The 19,257-nt window shown below is 38.4% G+C and overlaps 1 protein-coding gene across 3 annotated transcripts in view; it reads left to right on the top strand.

Moving 5' to 3' along the window:
* The window catches only part of LOC117290317 (E3 ubiquitin-protein ligase DTX4-like), a 30,724-nt gene extending 15,046 nt beyond the window's left edge, over window positions 1-15,678 (top strand). For 2 of the 3 annotated variants that reach the window (XM_033771638.1, XM_033771640.1), the window contains exons 2-9: window positions 1,967-2,756; window positions 4,823-4,899; window positions 8,540-8,695; window positions 10,761-10,822; window positions 11,572-11,712; window positions 12,831-12,992; window positions 13,450-13,539; window positions 15,162-15,678. In XM_033771638.1, the coding sequence (XP_033627529.1) occupies window positions 1,967-2,756; window positions 4,823-4,899; window positions 8,540-8,695; window positions 10,761-10,822; window positions 11,572-11,712; window positions 12,831-12,992; window positions 13,450-13,539; window positions 15,162-15,386 (1,703 nt within the window). In that variant the 3' untranslated portion in view covers window positions 15,387-15,678. The remainder of the gene's footprint in view (window positions 1-1,966; window positions 2,757-4,822; window positions 4,900-8,539; window positions 8,696-10,760; window positions 10,823-11,571; window positions 11,713-12,830; window positions 12,993-13,449; window positions 13,540-15,161) is intronic. The other variant, XM_033771639.1, reaches the window with a different exon arrangement.
* The last annotated feature ends 3,579 nt before the right edge of the window (window positions 15,679-19,257 follow it).

Genomic DNA, 19,257 nt, shown 5'->3' with positions numbered 1-19,257 from the left:
TTGTAAATTTCTACTGTTCTAAAGCATTTCAAGGGCACCAAGGCAATGACCAGGGGGCATGGAGGCAATCGCTTTCCTTGCCTCCGTGAATTATCAGGCATGAAAGGGACACGTTGCCTTGGATAGGCAGATCGGGCGAGTTGGTCTATGAAAAACGTTCAAAACCATTTGTCATAAAATGCATGGTTAGAAAGATGTTTTTAAAGGAGAATATAATGATCCACACAATGCAAAAATGCCTTTGAGTTTTGCAGTTTTCTTTTTACATTGTGAACTAAAACGGTACTTTATTTTGTGGAGTCAAATTTTTTACATCAGGCAACGTGCCCGTTATTCTGTTTTGTCTGATGAGTGTCATGGCTGCCGGAGGAGTTTATGGTCAGGGTACTTTCTTTCTTACGGCAAAGTCGGCCCAACTAAGATGTTTGAAGAATTGTTACTATATTATTCTTGATTGCAAAAAACTCAGGATTAATTGCTTTGACAACATGTACTCTAATTGTGTGTTTATTAAACTACAAGGTTGTTTGTGTTCCAGCCAGAAGAAGCCATTGAAAACTAATGATGTTAGAAACCTTTGATCTAAAATATCTGGATCTATGTAGGCATTACTTTGTTCTTCTGTTGATGTTTGTCAGTTGATGTTTGTCAATACAAAATTAAATTTGTTTTTTAACTATAATTCTGAGTTGCTCCTAAGACTGAATAGTCTCTATGAAATGAACTAAATGCACTACAGAGAGATGTAACTTATAACAGTCACAAAGTATGTTACATCAGAGCCATGATACATTATGCTGGCTGCTCCAGGTGGGGAAGGGGGACGAGGGGAGTAGAGACTGAAGAAGCCATTTCAATGTGTCTGGATATAAATTATATATGTACCTGTACATGGAGTTCCACTAATGGTCATAATGGTTCATTTGCTCAGACTATAGAGACGGCTGTAGGAAGTGACTATGTGCATGTGTGTGTATGTAATGGACAGATATGAATTCAGGTACATGTACATGGATTTGACTGACAGGCACAAGTCATGCATGTGGTTGTTCATTAGTTGTATTAAAGTGTTGAATTATTGACAGCAGTATTTGAGTACTGGCTAAAACCACTCTATGCTAAAACATTCCAATTGGGCCCAATTTCATAAAGCTGTTAAGCAGGAATTACTGCTTGGCAAATTTATTTGCAAAGCTAAAATTGAGTGGCCATTTGCAACAATAGGTTTATGGAATTTTTTTGCTGGTTACCTGCTCCTATTAAGCAAGATTTTTCTGTGCTAAGCAATTTTTATGCTTACAGGCTTTATGAAATTGGGCCCTTATGTCAGACCAGTCAGTAGTCAAATGTTGACCGCGTTTACTTGTGCTATAGTTAACACTATGACTGCCTCGGTGATCCCTGGAGCGGTCTATTTTCCCTTGGCTTCGCCTCCGGAAAATTGCATAGGCCGATATTCACCTTTGAGATTTATATTTTTAACCTTAATACACGAAGCAGCAATTATTTGTACATGCGGGGTTAGTGGGTTCACATCTCACCGACTCCTGAAGCAGCCGTTGGGTTCATTTTACCGCATATCTTTGAATATAAGGAACTTTCCAGTGCTGGCAGTTAAAATGTTTCAAGTTGTAAATGCAAGGAAATTTGCCAGTTATGTGGTAAAAAAAACACAGTAAATGTGAGACTTTTGAGACACTGGCGGCAGCGAACATAACAGTCCTTTTTACGGCTGTGAGCGTGCGCACACATGCTCAGTATTGTGCGCGTATACTTGCTGGAACTGTGAAAAAGGACTGTCCAAAAGTCTCCTACTGCTACTGTATTGATCTGGGACTGCTCTGTTTAGAGAGTACCTTGAATGAAGTCTGTTAATGCTGTGAAGGATTTTAATAATTATCTGTAACCCATTGCCCAGGAGTATTCAGGGTCATCATAAATGGAAATCTTGATTGAATTTTCACAGGAATGGTTCGGTCAATCCGAAGACGCACCTTTTCTTCTACCTCGGCACCGGCCCAAGACATTGAGTGGCAGTGGCAGGACGACCACGGCTGGTGCCCTTATGATGTCGACACCTCAGTAGTCATTGAAGAGGCCTATAAGCACCCGTACGGAAGTATTGACTTGTCGGTGTCAGCGAGCTGCCTGCCTTATGAACTCGACCTAGTTGCAATGACACAGAAGCGATTGGGGACTGGCTTTCTCAGAAGTATACGACGGGTTGTTTTACCGGCTCCTGGATATCCCAAATTTGCATCAGCGCCTATTGGAAAGAGCGCTAGTATGAACTCTTTGTCAGTGGAGATGGAGTCGCCGGATGGTGGGTCGCCAAGCTTGAGTAGACCCACGAGTCTACAGCCCGCGTCCCAGTCATCGACGGCACCGCCAGTGGATGATTCAAATTCCTCGCAGGGTTCAGACTGTTCAGCGACAGCTTCATCGTCGATGGGGCGGTCGTCGAAGAAAAATGCGGGGAAACGCACAACGTCACGGAAGTCAGTGGCTGCGACAAGTGGAGTGCGGGCCACGGTGGCGTGGTCCTCCCCGCCGGACCCAAATGCGGCGGGAACAAGCACGGGGAGCAGCAATACTGGGTTGAGATCGCTACCACGCTCTGTGAGTGTGCCGACTACCATGGCCGGAGTGAGTAACACAGCCATTCAGAGGCCGAGTATTACAAGTGGTGCTGTGATGAGTTCTAGCTCAACCACATCATGTCTTGCTGCTGCGGCTGCAGCGAGCAGAATGACCAGGTGAGTTCAACATTTATTGTAGTAGGATTTGAAACTTGACATGGTGGAAATACGATATGGGAAAAGTTTGCAGTAATATAATGACTATCTCTAATGAGTTGGGGTGGTTCTGAAAAGAACCTTGGTTTCAACTCTATGTTTTGATCAGTGTGCTCTGATCGTCTTCTGGAGAAAGCTGGAAGAGACGATCAGAGCATATGGATCGAAATGTCAAGTTGAAACCAACAGTTCTTTTCAGAACCACCCCAACTCATTAGAGATAGTCTATACATGGTGTTACCACAAACCTTTCCTTAACATTTATTGTGTCACAAAAAAAACAGAAATCAAGTGAATTTGTTTTTATTTAAAAAATATATTAAACCCATGGTATAAAAGCTAGTGTATTGGGCCGATGCACTTTAATTGTGTGCTGGTACATGCACATTTTGGCCGATATGAAAAAGAAAATTAAAAGAAAAACCTTCTTTTTTCCTCTTTTTTCTAATTTTATAAAAATCATCAAGATAAAAACCATTTATAATGCTACATAATGCACTTTAAACCCAAGAAACACCAATTGGACAAACCACTAATTGGAGAAACCTGTGAAGTTCTCGCTTCAATTCAGCCTCCTTTCGCCAGACTTCAAAAATTTGGGTCCATTTAGCCGCTGAAAGCACACAACTACGTGTGACAAAGGGTATTTTTTCTTCCATTATTAACTCCCAACTTCGACGACCAATTGAGTTCAAATTTTCAAGGTTTGTTTTTTTGTGCATATGTTGAGATACACCAAGTGAGAAGACTGGTCTATGACAATTACCAAAGGTGTCCAGTGCCTTTAATTGAGACAACTGTTTTGAAAATACTTGTTTTTGCCTCTCTACAACTCCTTGCTCCCATTATTTTTAAAAGGAAAAAACCAGTTACATCTTTAGATCATTTAAACGTTTTCTAATCATGCGTATAAAACACATTGTAAATTGTATGCATCTCGTAATTGCTTATCGCTATGAGTTTTCGATATCAATGCTTTAATAGTATACAAATATTGACTGCTTCGAGTGCTATGGTTAAAACTATGACTCCCGAGGTGATCCCCAGAGCGTTCTATTTTAGAACGCTCCGGGGATCACCAAGGGAGTCATAGTTTTTAACCATTGCACCAGTAAAAGCAGTCAATATTTGTTTTATAACACCCCAAACATTTCTAAATACTGTACTATTATTATTAAGTTACAGACCTGAATGCTACAATCCACGGACGACGCGAATACAGATTGCAAACACTTTTACTTACTGTGTTGCATGTAGTGTCGTGCAATCTGAAATGGTTACAGACTATTAATTTATCATCCTCGTACACGCAACGGACGTCTGGGTACTGCACGCCGTGTGCTAGTCTGTCGGACTAGCACACAGCGCCGTGTGCTAGTCTTCGGACTAGCGCATGGCAAACCGACGCACTATCACATGGCCGTCGTCTAGCGAAACTAAGACATGTCATGTGACGCGCTCTAAACCAATGAGCAGGCAGAATACTTGCAAGGGGTGTTATAATGTTCTTTATAGCATTGTAAACTGCATCCTAAATCTATTTACCTATCACTTTTGTATAGATTGAACATGTCCTTGGGAGGCAGACAAATTGAGTCCAATTACAAACCCAGGAAGCATTATGAGAAATATGATGATTATGTTTTGTGATCATGATGTAAAACACAATTCAGATGAAAACGAATGGGAAATTTGCTCTGGTGAAATCACAAAATTCTCTTCCTGTTTAAATGAATTGTTTGCAGTGAATATAATAAGGACTGGTTGTTTGTGCAGTAGACTGATTTTGTGGGTGTTGAACATGAGGAACAACTCAAACAAAGACTATTTTTCTATGAAATCAAATCTTCCTTTTTAATTCTACTTTATACAAGAATCTTGGAAATATAAATACTTTGTTATAAATCCAATTGCAATTTGATACATAATACAATTAATTTGTTAAAATTGCGACCATTACATAGGTTAAGTCAAAATTTAAGCACTAATTATATCACACCTAAACGTATCACACCTTTTCATTTCAGATCGCAATCAACGCCTAATTCCATAACAGCTCGACCTGCCCATGCAGCTGGGGCTAGGCTCAGCCCTGTTATGACTGGTAAGAAATTAGCGAGACTTAGCCCTGGGATTGTGAGTTATTGCAATAATGAGACACATTTCAAAAAGTAAATATTATAACCCCGAACATCACATTTGGGGGCTATATGGTTTAGGCAATTCCTAACAAGAATGAATGGGGTTATGGATGAGGTCGGGCAATCTTTTTGTAGTGGCAATCTCAAATAGCCAGATGCATTGATCTGTATACCAATGTTCTTATGCATTTATAACCTCAACCCCTATTGACCCATTTCACCTGACGTCATCATCAGAAAAATCTTGAATGCGCCATACTGGTGGGCAATTTCACTGTGCATTTTCATATATAACTCTATGCATAGAGTATGCTGTGCGTTATGCAGCGCATTTTAGACGACGCGGCGTTAATACACGTAAACCTAACTGACCACCAACATGGTGAGCGTGGCATCAGTCGCTGCGTGTGACGCGCGTGCAAAGGGTCAATAGTCTTTTTTGAGAGACAGTCCAAATTTTACAAAATACCAAAATAAGAAATTTGAAAAAAGAAATTTTACTTTGAAATTTACTACATTATTAATTTTTAAAAGAACCTTCTAAAAAAGGCAAGTCAATTCATACTTGATTTTTGCTTTGAAAATTTTGATTCATTTTTAATTCTTCTAGTGTTCCAAGTGGTTTAAAAAGAAAATGGTTTTGCAAAAGTCACTCCTAAAAAAAGGAAAAATTACAACGGGCAGAAACTACAAGATATTAAACAAGGGGGGTGTTCTTCAACTCAGTGTAAGAAACTCTTTACTTTACAAAAGCGGGCTGTTCGAATCATTTCTAATGCTCAGGTTATCGTGATCATTCAGCTCCTCTTTTTGAACAGTTTAAACGTGTTCCAAGTCCTTTCAAACAAAATAGTTTTGCAAAAGTCACTCCTTAACAAGAAAAATTGAAATGGGGAGAAAATACATTGTATAAAATAGAAAGCATTCTTATTAATTTACCATGCACTGCACTGGCCATTATTGTATAATAACTTGTTCCTACTTAATTTTGTTTGACCATCAAAGTTAATCAGGTTTCGTCTAGCCCAAGGTATCCATAACAACACAATTGTGCACTGATAACATATTCTGTCAATTTGGCATTTGACCTTTGAAAACATATGTACAACACATCAGACCTCCACCCCAGCCCCCTTAACAGTAAATAAATAATCAAAAGTGGGAGGTTGAAAGTGTCTTGAACTTTCAGAAACTGAAAAAAAAAAATCTTAAAATAATTTACAGCTTATAATTAACAGCTGCCGAGTGCTAATGAATTAACCAGGAAGCATGAAATTGTGTCTTAGTGGAAGGGGATTACCTGCCGTCGATTTCACAAAGAGTTATAGAACTCGTCTTATCTCGAGTTAGGACGAGTAACTCGTCCTAACTTAGGATTAATCTTAAGGTCTGCATGCTACATGTACAGTGCAGGTTTGGGAATCGTCCTAAGTCATAAGATTAATCCTAAGTTAGGAAGAGTTTTGTGAAATCGACGGCAGTTGTTTTGCTACACAGTTTGTATGGGTGGTTCCCTTCAGTTGTTTGCTTTGGCAAATAAATTTATTACTTGTGATTGTGTACTCATCATAGTTCAAAACTACACTGAGCAACATACCCATCAGCACAATTTTACCAATAGGGGAACACTCCTCCACCCCTGGTTACGCAATGCCAACTGCATTTGTTCAATTGGAAAAATAACTTAATAGATACTAAATCACAACTGCATAATGTGACATTATTGTATATACCGTACTTGTTAAGATTTAGTTTGAGGAATGTGAAACTCTTGACATTAATCAAGATTGTTCTCGACATGTCTTAATAAAAGTTTTTTTCTGGTACAGCATGGAACATTGTATCAATGCAAATGAGAAAGAACAAAAAATTTGACTTTTTTTTAAAAGATCTCGCCATGTTATCATGCGACCATACATGTACTTTACATGCTTCTTAAATCTAGCAGCATATCATGCTAAAATGGCTATTGCATTTTTTCCCAAAAGTGCATGATCATAAACTTAAAAAGTTTTCAATCGCACAACCTGCAACCAACCTTGAATACATGTCTGCTCAATATATTTTTTTTTTTAGGCTATTGCAGAATGGAAACCCCTTACATTTTACACAGAAAGTAAAAACATGTACATGTAGATTCATTCCAAATGTAGAATAGACCTTATCGCAAATACCAATGCGCAAGCGCAGACTGTTGAATGAGGTGCATTGTGGGATAGATATGGATCAAATTTGGATACCAGCTGGACCACAATGCACCTAATTCCAAGCTTTACGCGCGCGCCCCGGTATTTGGGAAAAGGTCTATGCACTCAGCGCCAGTTCAGTCTAGCGCCCTCTTGAGGTCGCTCTTGGTTCACTTCATGTTATGACTTCTCTGTATTAGTTACCGATTATTCCTGACCTGTTGGCAGTATAGACCTTATGCATTGACGTCATCCAGCCGCCATCTTTGAGGTCAACCGGTGACGAAACAATCAAAACGCACATAGATTGACCAATGAACAATCTCCTTTTGACCTCAATGCGGGGGCGCCGTACTGAAATGACGTCATGTGCATAAGGTCTATTGAAAGCCGTAGTTTCTCATGAACACGAGTTCTATTTTGATCGTGTATGTTTAAATATCCAACTACTACTCCTACAGTGGCGCAGTTTGTTCACCACCAAACTGATAATAGTGCCAGAATCTAACGTAGTGCAAAAACCTCAAAGACAGGTTTTTTTAAGTTTTTGAATTGGAGACCAATTGATGTATCACCTTATAATTTGATGTATGAGATGCTGTGGTGCACTCAACAGCCAGTGCCAGAAACACATGGGCAACCCTCTGTCTCTTTTCGTACTTGAAGTACACAACACACAGGACATCAGCTGTATGTCCAAACCACAGGACAAAGCAATAAATGACTTCACGGAGGAAACAAAGGCGATTGCCCTCCATAAGCCTTTTTGAGGTATAGCAGACACAATGCTACAACACTGTAAAGTTGTGGTAAATTTTTGCGTGTTGACCATAGAAATAGAACGTATGTTAGTCAGTGAAGTGCGCATTTTTGGGCGACGCGGCGTTTACACGTAAACCTAATGACCACCAACATGGTGAGCGTGGCATCACTCGCGGCGTGTGACGCGCGCGCGTATTTTATGGTCAATATAACAGTCACTCACGTTAGATGTATGATTACTCACATTGTGAAAATGTACGAAAATGTAACATTAGTAGTAACTGTGTCTTGTCTACCAAACCACATTTTTGGGCATAGGTTAACTCTATCTACCAGTTATTAAACCTTTAACAACTATTAAACCTTTTCAGTAAGCCCATGGAAACTCAAAATTATATCAAAATGTAGTGTGACATAACCTGAGAACCCATGGAGTTCCCCTACGCAGGTCTCACTAACAAATAATATCAACCCATCCTACTTATCCCACACTCACTCATCATCCATTACTTACCAACTCCCACCCTCCACCCCCACCCGACGTCTTCACTCCATCACCTTGCCTTCGTGTTTTTGCTCTCTCCTCACTCTCTCATGGTGCCATCTTGCTCCCCTATCCTCCCCGTCTGTCCCCTCTTCGGTCTCCCACCATCAGCCATCACCGGCCTGTTGCTCTCCACAGCCGTTCCAGTCATGATCCACCCGACGCCCATCCCGATCTTCTCGCCCCCGCCGACGTCCAGGGGCAGCATCCGACCTGTCGAGGGAATCAAACCCAACAAGAAGAAGCGAAAAACTACGCTCGTCAGAGGTAGCGCATACTTTTTTTTAAAACAAGATTAACTTGGAATGGGAAGAGATAAACAACCCCCATATTAAGTTTTTTGATGCACTCATTTTTTAAAAGAATAAGTTCTCATGAAAGTTGGGGGGATTTTGTAACCAATCAGAAGGTTAAATTCATTGTCAATTTTATTGAATATCACAAACATTCAGCATTGAACTAAAAACTCTTTTACAAAAGTGCATGAACCATTATTTGAAAAATTACCTAATCAACTGTTTTTACAATAATTACTCGTTGAGGGTTTCAAACACAGTGGTGTTTTACATGTTTGACACCATTTTAACATGAGGTTAGAAACTCGGATGTTGTCCACATTTAAATGAGGACTCTATCTATTTAAAATGAGTGGATCTAAAAACTTAATTTGACAATAGAGCTCCTCTTTAAAGGATTTGGGTGCTTTTTGTAACACAAAACACAATGTCCACAGAATTACTCTAAACTTACACAGTTTGAAGATAATGATAGTAGAAAGCTTCCCTGAAAATATTGTTTTTTGTACTCATTTCTCAAAAACTACAGCACCTCAGCATATAATAATTTCAGGGAAGCTTTCTGCTATCATCTTCAAACTGTGTAAGTTTAGAGTAATTCTGTGGACATTGTGTTTTTGTCCTACAAAAAGTACATAGACCCTTTAAACTTACCTAATGTATGTGATGATGCTGAATCTTTGGAGGAAAACAAAACATGCTTTGTTGAGTTTTGAATAGTGTCTGTTGAAGTAGCACTGCACCAGACACTGATAAATCAAATTAAAGGTACACGTTGCCCTGGATCGGTCGAGTTGGTCTTTGAAAAGCGTTTGTAACCGTTTGTTATAAAATGCATATGATTAGAAAGATATTTTAAAAATAGAATATAATGATCCACACAAGTATCACTCGAAATTGCGTGGTTTTCCTCTTACCTCGTCGACAAACACAGTCGGCCATTTATGGGAGTCATTTTTTACTCCCATACATGTAACTGGCCGACTGTGTTAGTTCGCAAAGTTAAAGGAAAACCACGCAATATCGAGGCAAATATGTGTGGATCATTGTATTAAAACATCTTTCCAACCATATGCATTTTATAACAAATGGTTATAAACGCTTTTTATAGACCAACTCGACCGATCCAAGGCAACGTGTTCCTTTAACACTGCACCAGACACTGATAAATCAAAGCTAAACTGCACTTAGATGGTTAGACCATACAATGCACATAGGCCTACTAATCCAAACATTATATGTGATGTCACAAAACATATTACCATCGCAGTGTAAACAACTCATCTTAATATCCATCCTAGTAGTGTGTGAAATCCAGTCCAGTAGTGTTAGTGCCCATGCATGATGTGCAGTTTACCAAGTTTTTAAATACATGTAGCTTTTACTGTTTTAGGTTTGTCATGACTCCAATCACGATGGGGTTGGAATGCAGGGTTGTGTTTGAGGTGTTTACTCTTGCCAATTGATATGTTGTACTGCACTGTCTAAATATTGTTGTTGTATACTCCTTTTATATTTTTCACGTTGCCTTGGATCGGACGAGTTGGTCTATAAAAAGCGTTTATAACCGTTTGTTATAAAATGCATATGGTTGGAAAGATGTTTTAAAAGAAGAATGCAATGATCCACCCAAATTTGCCTCAAAATTACTTGGTTTTCCTTTTACTGTGCGAACTAACACAGTCGGCCATTTATGGGAGTCAAAATTTGACTCCCATAAATGGCCGACCGTGTTAGTCGATGAGCTAAAAGGCAAACCGTGCAATTTTGATGCATGTTTGTGTGGATCATTGTATTCCACTTTAACAACATCTTTCTACCCATATGCATTTTTTAACAAACGGTTATAAACGCTTTTCAAAGACCAACTCGACTGATCCAAGGCATGCAACGTGTTCCTTTGAGACATTTACTGTCCCAATCTTGAACTTTTAGGTTTTTTTTAATTGGACAATAAAGATTTGAGTTAATTTCTTAGGAAGGGTATGTTACGAAGATTGTCTGTCTTTAAAGTCAACTATGCTCTTTCTTTACAGTTGACTCTGCCGATGATGTCATGAAGAATTACGTGACAAAAGTCAAGAAGAGTCCGGATGAGGTAAGGCTGAGATAATATCAAGTCATTTATCACATGGGCATGGCGGTGTGATTTTCTGCAAGATGGCGCCATCTTGGCCAGAGTCTTGCCTCAGGGGGGTGGAATCTTGCACAGTGGAATTGTCAAATTAAAATGTGCCAAAACGTGGAGAGGCTTCATTAGCCTTTTGGCTGATTAATGGATGTATCTGTTGCAACATGTGGGTGTTCATGTTCAAGCACTGAATGAAGTTTGAGTATGCATGGACCAGAGGTTTAGATTACGAATATTAATAATTGTTCTGACAGCACAAAGGTTGCCTTTATTATTATCCCATCAGCAAGAGTTGAGGTCAATCGTCATATACCAAAGTATATGGTTATGTCATAACAAATTAATGTCATAAAGTTGTTATAGTGTTATAGTGTTATCGTTTTTACGTCTACTGAAATTGTTTCAGCACTCGCTACTTAAATGTAGGATTTGAACTGCTTCTAGCTACTGGGCAAGTTTGGTGGTCTAGTGTTAAGACATGTGTTCATTATAGAATGGCAATTATCGGAGGTTCAAATCCCACTGGAGTAATATACCTGTTGATTTTTTTTCCACAGGACTTTCATGCACTTTGGTTTGTTGGTAGGACACACAAATTATAGAAACTCATTAATACTATTAGCTGATTGTTGACAAATAAACAAATCATTAAATATGGTTTAACTACATGTAGAACTTAATGATGTTAAAGTCGAAGTTCTACGTCTATTTTGCAGGAATGTCCGATATGCTATGAGAAGCTGACAGAGGGGTCACACTACACGGATAACTCAGACGACATGGTCTTAAAACTCAACAAATGCGGTCATCTGTTCCACAGGGGATGTCTTCATGCAATGTACGGCAGCGGCCCAAAAGTAAGTTGTAAAATATTGCGTTTTATAGTTTCCTATTTAAATTGTGTATGTTCTTTACAGTTCTTAAAGGGAGGGTACACGTTTGGTAATTGTCAAAGACCAGTCTTCTCACTTGGTGTATCCCATCAAAACCATAAACCAACAGGCCTGTGAAAATTTGGGCTCAATTGGTCATCGAAGGTTCCAGAAAATGATGAAGGAAAAAACACCCTTGTTGGACGAATTTGTGTGCTTTCAGATAGGAATAAAAGACTTCTTGCTAGACATCTTTTATTGTTTTAGTGAGAAATTACCTCTGTATCAAAACTATGTTACTTCAGAGAGAGTCTTTCCCATAATGTTTTATATTATCAACAGCTCTCCAATGCTCGTTACCAAGTCAGTTTTTAAGTTAATATTTGTTTTGAGTAATTACCAAACGTGTACCTTCCCTTTCATCAAAGTATTGCTATACGGTAAATACAGGGTGATTGGCTTGTGACTGTCAACCCCCAACGAGGTTATTGAAAATACAGAAAGACTGCCGACATTAAGGCTAGATAGCTCAGTTGGTAGAGCGCCGATGCATTAAAGACACTGAACGCGTTTGGTAATTGTCAAAGACCAGTCTTCTCACTTGGTGTATCTCAACATATGCATAAAATAACAAACCTGTGAAAATTTGAGCTCAATTGGTTGTTTAAGTTGCGAGATAACTATGAAAGAAAAAACACCCTTGTCACACGAAGTTGTGTGCTTTCAGATGCTTGATTTCAAGACCTCAATTTATAATTTTGAGGTCTTGAAATCAAACTCAAAGCTTGAGTATGGCACACTGAAATCTTTTCTGATTTCATAACTAGATTTGATACAAAACTAGGATTTTAGTCCTGTTTTAGTTAATTTTTCAACCCAAAATTCAAACTGATGATATTCATTTTGTTTTGTTTTATTGTCTAGGATGGAAGTATTGATGGACCCACAATTTTTCAACTCAAAATTGATCAAATCAAAATTGCCATCAACCCTAAATTTATCAAATCAAAATTGATCAACTGAAAATTGATCAACTCAAAATTGATCAACTCAAAATTTTTCTACTCAAAATTAATTGATGCTATTCATTTTGTATTGTCTAGGATGGGAGTATTCAATGTCCGACGTGTAAGACCATCTATGGCGTGAAGCATGGCAACCAACCTCCTGGTCGTATGGATTACCACATCATCCCACACTCTCTGCAAGGCTTTCCTGAATGCTGCGCCATCAGAATCATCTATGATATACCACCGGGTACACAGGTGACTGAGTCTTAGGTTTCATTCAATTCAGTCTTAGGACCATTCATAAATGTCTTCTTCTTCTTTTTTCTTTCTTTTTTTCAAAAGAAATAATTTAAAATTCATTTTTTTGCTAATGAATAACACAAAGACATACAGTGTACATTACAAAATGAAAAGAGAATGTTTTAGATAGAACGTTAATCTGAAAATTTGTATCCCCAAAAATGTTGAATATGAGTGTCGTTTCTGACAGTGACGTTTCTCAGATTGGGATTTCAAATTACGGATGATTTTTTCCTGGGTGGACATAATCACTCTGGATTTTCAGTGATATCTCAAAAAGCATCCACCTTTTGACCACAGTATTTCATTGGTTGTATTTTTGTTTATAAAGGATGAAAACAATTGAACAAACCAAAGGTAAACTTTCCCTTTAAAAAAGAGTATTGAATTGTTTTATAATTTTGTTTGGCAGGGAGCGGACCATCCTAATCCTGGCAAGCGTTACTCTGCTCGTGGATTCCCTCGTCATTGCTACTTACCTGACAACGAGATAGGAAGAAAGGTACTTCAATTTATACATTTGCTTCTATTTTAACCCTGATGTAAAATGGTTCAATTCAATGCCCCTTATTTTTGACCGCGCGAGGGCGCTATAAATAGTATTTTGATCACTTCCGGGGGTACACGCGATTCGCCCTGCACAAATTAATAGGCGTTCTGTCACTTTTATTGCGCCGTAGTTTCAATTTGCTTTAGAGGTGGATTATAACGGCTCCTTTAAAAGTCTTATTGTCTGTGATGGATTAGATGTCTGTGGTTATAATGTGTTCCAATCTTTAAAAACTGTTTTGGGTATGAATGAATATACCCCCGGAAGTGATTGAGAGCGCCCTCATGCGGTCAAAAATATGGCCCATTCAAATTACTTCCCTTGATCCACTAAGCGAAAGTAGTAGTCCCAGCCTATTTCCAACCATCTGCCCAGGTAGTAGTTATTTTCAAAGCTACGTAGTCTCCCGGATTCTAAAAAATCTGCTCCACGGCAGTAGAATAAATAGCATAGACAAGTTCCAAAAGAACTGCAATCCAAACAGCAAAGTATAGATACCCATGTTATTGCAAACCAAATAAATTTATTTTAACCCTTGCATTACATTTACCAATCAAGCAAAGCAGATTTTGTTTACCCGATTGTATTGTGTATAATTACTTAAAATTGTTGTTTATTATTTTACAAGGGTATATATAAACAATAATAAAAGAGTATTGACTCTATTTAAAATGGCCCCTTTTAGACCTCATCAACACTCTATTATTCCCTTACTGGGCAAGACAAAACCACAAACTCACTCTCATTCGTGTTCAGAAATTCCCTTCTGTTTGACGGAGTAAGTAATTTTTTTCCGTTTATCTTTTGAAAAAGACAATCAGAAACAGGTTTAAAAATATTCACATCTTTTGTGCGTTTAGTGTGACATTGAGGAGAAAATCTGCCTCTCTTGAGGGGCAAAAACCTGTCCAAGTGTGATTGTCTGAACTGTCTCGGGAAATTATGAGTGTCATTTTAACGCTGAATTAACAGCTGTTTTGTATTTGTCTTTGGGGCCTTGGGGGAAAGTTGGACTTTCTGTTGTACATTGGAGAGCTTTTCAAGGAGTGAATTCCTTGAAGAATTTATTTGTGTCTTTCAAGTAATCATCATGGCACATTATTTTCAACATTCCCTTTTGAATATCTTAGTTCCATATCAAGTGTATGAAAACAGGGGAAAAAGAGCGTTTAGTGGAAGACGGTTCTAGTGCTTCAGACTCGAGTTTAGAGTTTAGAGATTCAATATTCCTTTGGCAATGTCAAGGGGAAATTTCCGTCTTTCAAAGTTTTACAAAAATCTACTTGGACAGTATTAAAACAAATAATTAATTTGGAGTAATGTTGAGCATAGAAATGTCTCACTCTTAAAAAACAGGTTGCTATTAAAAAATGTGTGTGTAAATGCAATGTAGGCGTATATTATTTATTAGCAGTACCCTTTGTATTGTTGCTTAGCAACTTAATTGCAATTAATGTATTAAATATTTTCTTTTTTGTAGTAGAGTTACCGCTTCCTCTTAAAGATACACTAGCATTTCCATTTTGTTCTTGTTTTATAAAAAGTATCAAAAAAAATGTTGAAATTTCACTTAGATCCTTCGGCTTCTCATAGTAGCCTGGGAGAGGCGTCTACTCTTTACCATCGCAACGTCGGCTACGACGGGAGAATCCAGTACAGTCGTCTGGAACGAAATTCACCACAAGACCGAGTTTGGCTCCAATGTGACGGGACATGGGTTCCCGGACCCTAACTACTTTGACAATGTTCTATCAGAGCTCGCTGCGCAGGGTGTGACGGAAGACTGCATAAAGGAATGATGTTTAAAACTGTTAAAGACAATTCGTTTCTGTATTTGATCATCACAAAACGCCCAGACGTTGCTAGTACTATTATTGCTAATTTCTTTTATCAAATTTTGTCAGTAAAAAATGTCGGCAGAAATAACATGAAACAGAAAATTTAGTTTTTTTTGTTCAGAAACTGAGATCCTATGTTAATATGCTACATTGGACAATTTCATACCTGGATATGACCGTTACATGTACTTTGATCTCTTAAAGGCAGTGGACACTATTGGTAATTACTCAAAATTATTATTAGCATGAAACCTTACTTGGTACCGAGTAATGGGAGAGCTTTTGATAGTATAAAACATTGTGAGAAACGGCTCCCTCTGAAGTGAAGTAGTTTTGGAGAAATAAGTAATTTTCCACGAAATTGATTTCGAGACCTCAGATTTAGAATTAGAAATTAAGCATGTGAAAGCACACAACTTCGTGTGACAAGGGTGTTTTTTCTTTCACTATTATCTCGCAACTTCGACAGCCGATCGAGCTGAAATTTTCACAGGTTTGTTATTTTATGTATATGTTGAGATACACCAAGTGAGAAGACTAGTCTTTGACAATTCCCAATAGTGGCCAGTGTCTTTAATGTGAATGGAAGTACATTTGTAGGTCCAACCTTTTTGCTGTTTGCGGCCTCTTTGGACATTTTGGTACAAGCCGCTTGTGGCCGCAATGGTCTCTAAATGGTTAAGTCTTCATTTATCAAAAGCTGTAGACCCAGACCTGATTCCTCTATAATAACACTTTCATTTACCCCATGTTTAATTAATTTTTTTAATTAGCACAGCACCGTTGTTTTGGTATGTGAAATCTAAATAAGTGCATTTGTTTTTTGTATCAACTATTAATTTTTTTGTTTATTACTATTTGTTGTTGATTATTTATTTTCTCTGAAACTGTCATATGTATGTATGTTTATTGTTCGCAATTTGCTGAGACATAAACTAATGGGTAGCCTTGATTCTAGGCGCCATTCCAATATTGATTACTCTTGGCGCCTTTTAGTATGGCATACTCGAACACATGGCAAGGACAATCAATACTTGAGCCAAGACTAGGTGTGACCCAGCCTGACCTTAGTGATCACACAAAGGAAACTTTTCTCTTATGAACACAGCATATTCATCATGTACATGTACATTGTATACACATTGTCCATATAACCTGTACATTCATAAACAAGATATAAAGCATAAACATAAGTTTACAGTTGTAGAACAATAATTATGGTTATATTTTGTCAATTGTTTAAAGGCACTGGACACTATTGGTAATTACTCAAAATAATAGTTATTGTAAAAACTTACTTGGTAACGAGCAATGGAGAGCTGTTGATAGTACAATACATTCTGAAAAACAACTCCCGCTGAAGTAACGTAGTTTTTGAGAAAGAGGAAATTTCTCACTCGAATATTTAAAAGTCTTCAGGCCTGGCATGAAGCCTTTTAATTGGCATCTGAAAGCACACAAATGTGTGTAACAAGGGTGTTCTTTCTTTCATTAATCTCTTGTAACTTTGATTAAAAGTGTGTTTTAAAAGATGCACTATTTTAAAATCTGAAAAATTAGGAAACCAAAACTATATTATAACCAAACATGCCAAATGTGTAATTTGCTGGTAATGTTAAGCACCACAGTCATGATGTTTTTCTCCTTTAGTCTGGTCTGATTTGTTTTTGTTCGTTTGCCCGCAAAAAAATCAACAAACTTTTGATTAATAACACCTGAAAAGTCTATTAGAGCCGACACCATGAGTACACGTAGGTCAGCCCTTGTACTTGATAAGAAATTCCTCTCTTTTTCAAAGGACTAGGGCCCAATTTCATAGCTCTTTTTATCGCCGAATTCTGCCCTTACGATCACGATTCCCCGCTCACGAGCAAGCGCCGAATTTCTGCGCTAGCCTTGTAAGCGTAGAATACCTAGTAGTGTGAAGTAGGCACACGCAGAAGCCCAAATATGCCGCTAACCCGTGAAATACGCTTGCCGTAAGCGCCGATTATGTGCTTACGGTAAGCAGAGCCATGAAACCGGGCCCATCAGCACAATTGTGCAGGATACCACTTGCAAATGTTACATATGACAAGAGTATTTTGTCTGTTAAGCTATGAACCTTTTTTCCCCTTTTTGGAAGCATTTTTCTTGCCGCTATTTTTAACAGTTTTTTTTTCATAAGTCCAGTAAGCGAAGTAGTTTAAAAATATGAATATGAAATTTTTTGGAATGATAGCGACATAATGCATAAGGTAAATCTGAAGGAAATATCATGTAGAGTTATTGACACATACAACTGTACATACACGTAGACCATTGCCAAATCTAAGAATACTGTTTTCAAATTAGTGGCTATGGCTGGATCACTTTGCCAACATGCATTGAAGCATAGGCTTCCCTTGGCAACCTCCATAGCAACAGCCACAGCCGCCAGTTTTGACACAGCCATACTGTGTACTTGTTGGTTACGTATTTTCTTTCACTTTGATTTTAACTTGAGAGGATCAAGTTCAAAACTGAGGAATCTTAAGTGTATATTATTCTTATTAGTGTAAATAATTATTCAATCGCCAATGCAAGTATTATCATTCTCTGATAGTTACCTTTTTTTAGTGGGGGGGGGGGGTTGTATTTTGTTGAACAAGGATAAACAGGCAAGAGCGGGATTTGAACCAACAACCTTTGGATAAACGAAGTAGCTCTCTATCAACTTATCTATCTAGTTCTGGTACAGTAGACTTATATGTCTATCATCTTTAATGGACTTGTTTGGATTTGTTTTTAATGGATTTGTTGGGGTTATTTTCTATTTTAGTGCAAAAGACTTGATTGCATTAAAATATCTTGACAGAATTAAAGATGCTAAAATCTTACAATTTGTTTGGATTTGCTACTTACACAATAGACCTTTAGTCACAGTGCACCGCAATCATGTTAATTTATTCTATAATGGGTGCGTTCGATAAGCTTCCCTGGGTCGACCCGCAGTGCTCATTCGGGCGAGCGCCTAAAAAGAACTAATCGAATGATCACACTCGCCCTCTCGCGGTGACGGCATGCACCTCAGGTCACCCCCAAGTGACCCACTCCACAAGCAGGGCACTTGGGGCTGACCCGGGTGAGCCCCGTTAAAGCTATTCGAACAAACCGGGGTCGACCCAGGGAAGCTAAACGAACGCATCCTATAAAAGCAACTGCAGGGAACTATAGTCAGCAGATCCCCTTCTTGTCAAAATGAGCATCAGCTTTTTAATTAACAGTCATGAATGCAAGGAACATGACAATTAAGGAGGGTTGTGTGATGATGAAATTCTGTTGCATTCTAGGCCAGCTTTGGAATGATTTGGCTATGGTTAATGGCTACTGTCTGCATTAGCAACATGGAAGAGCAGACCTTTTGAGTGATCCGACCATGAGCCACTGCTTCTAGCCATAGCCACTGCCGAAGCCATTAATAAGCCATTTGCGAGTTACATGTAGATTTGTATAAAGTCTTGTACAATGACTTGCTTACATAGCCACAAGTTACTGCTTACAGTTGCTATGTCAAGTGGTTCAGGGCAAGCTTTTGTATAGCAACTGCCAGATGGGAAAACCTGTAGTACCGTTGTGCCATACACATTCATTCAGATTTATGCATGGGTGTTCGTTTACATATATGCAAAAGCTTGCCCAGATCGTGTGACATACATGTCACAACTGCCCCTTTGGTCATAGGAAATCAAATTTAAGTGGTAACTTTTGATAAGGCACGTCATTATACAAGACAATACTAAAATCTAACAAGCAAATGGTTAATTCAAACGTGGCAGAATAGGTTTTTATGTACTGCACTTACACTCAAAGC

Source organism: Asterias rubens, chromosome 5 (assembly GCF_902459465.1).
Source record: "Asterias rubens chromosome 5, eAstRub1.3, whole genome shotgun sequence".
Classification (NCBI taxonomy): Eukaryota; Metazoa; Echinodermata; class Asteroidea; order Forcipulatida; family Asteriidae; genus Asterias; species Asterias rubens.
The sequence above is the reverse complement of the archived record's forward strand: the minus strand, read 5'-3'. Positions and strand labels throughout refer to the sequence as shown.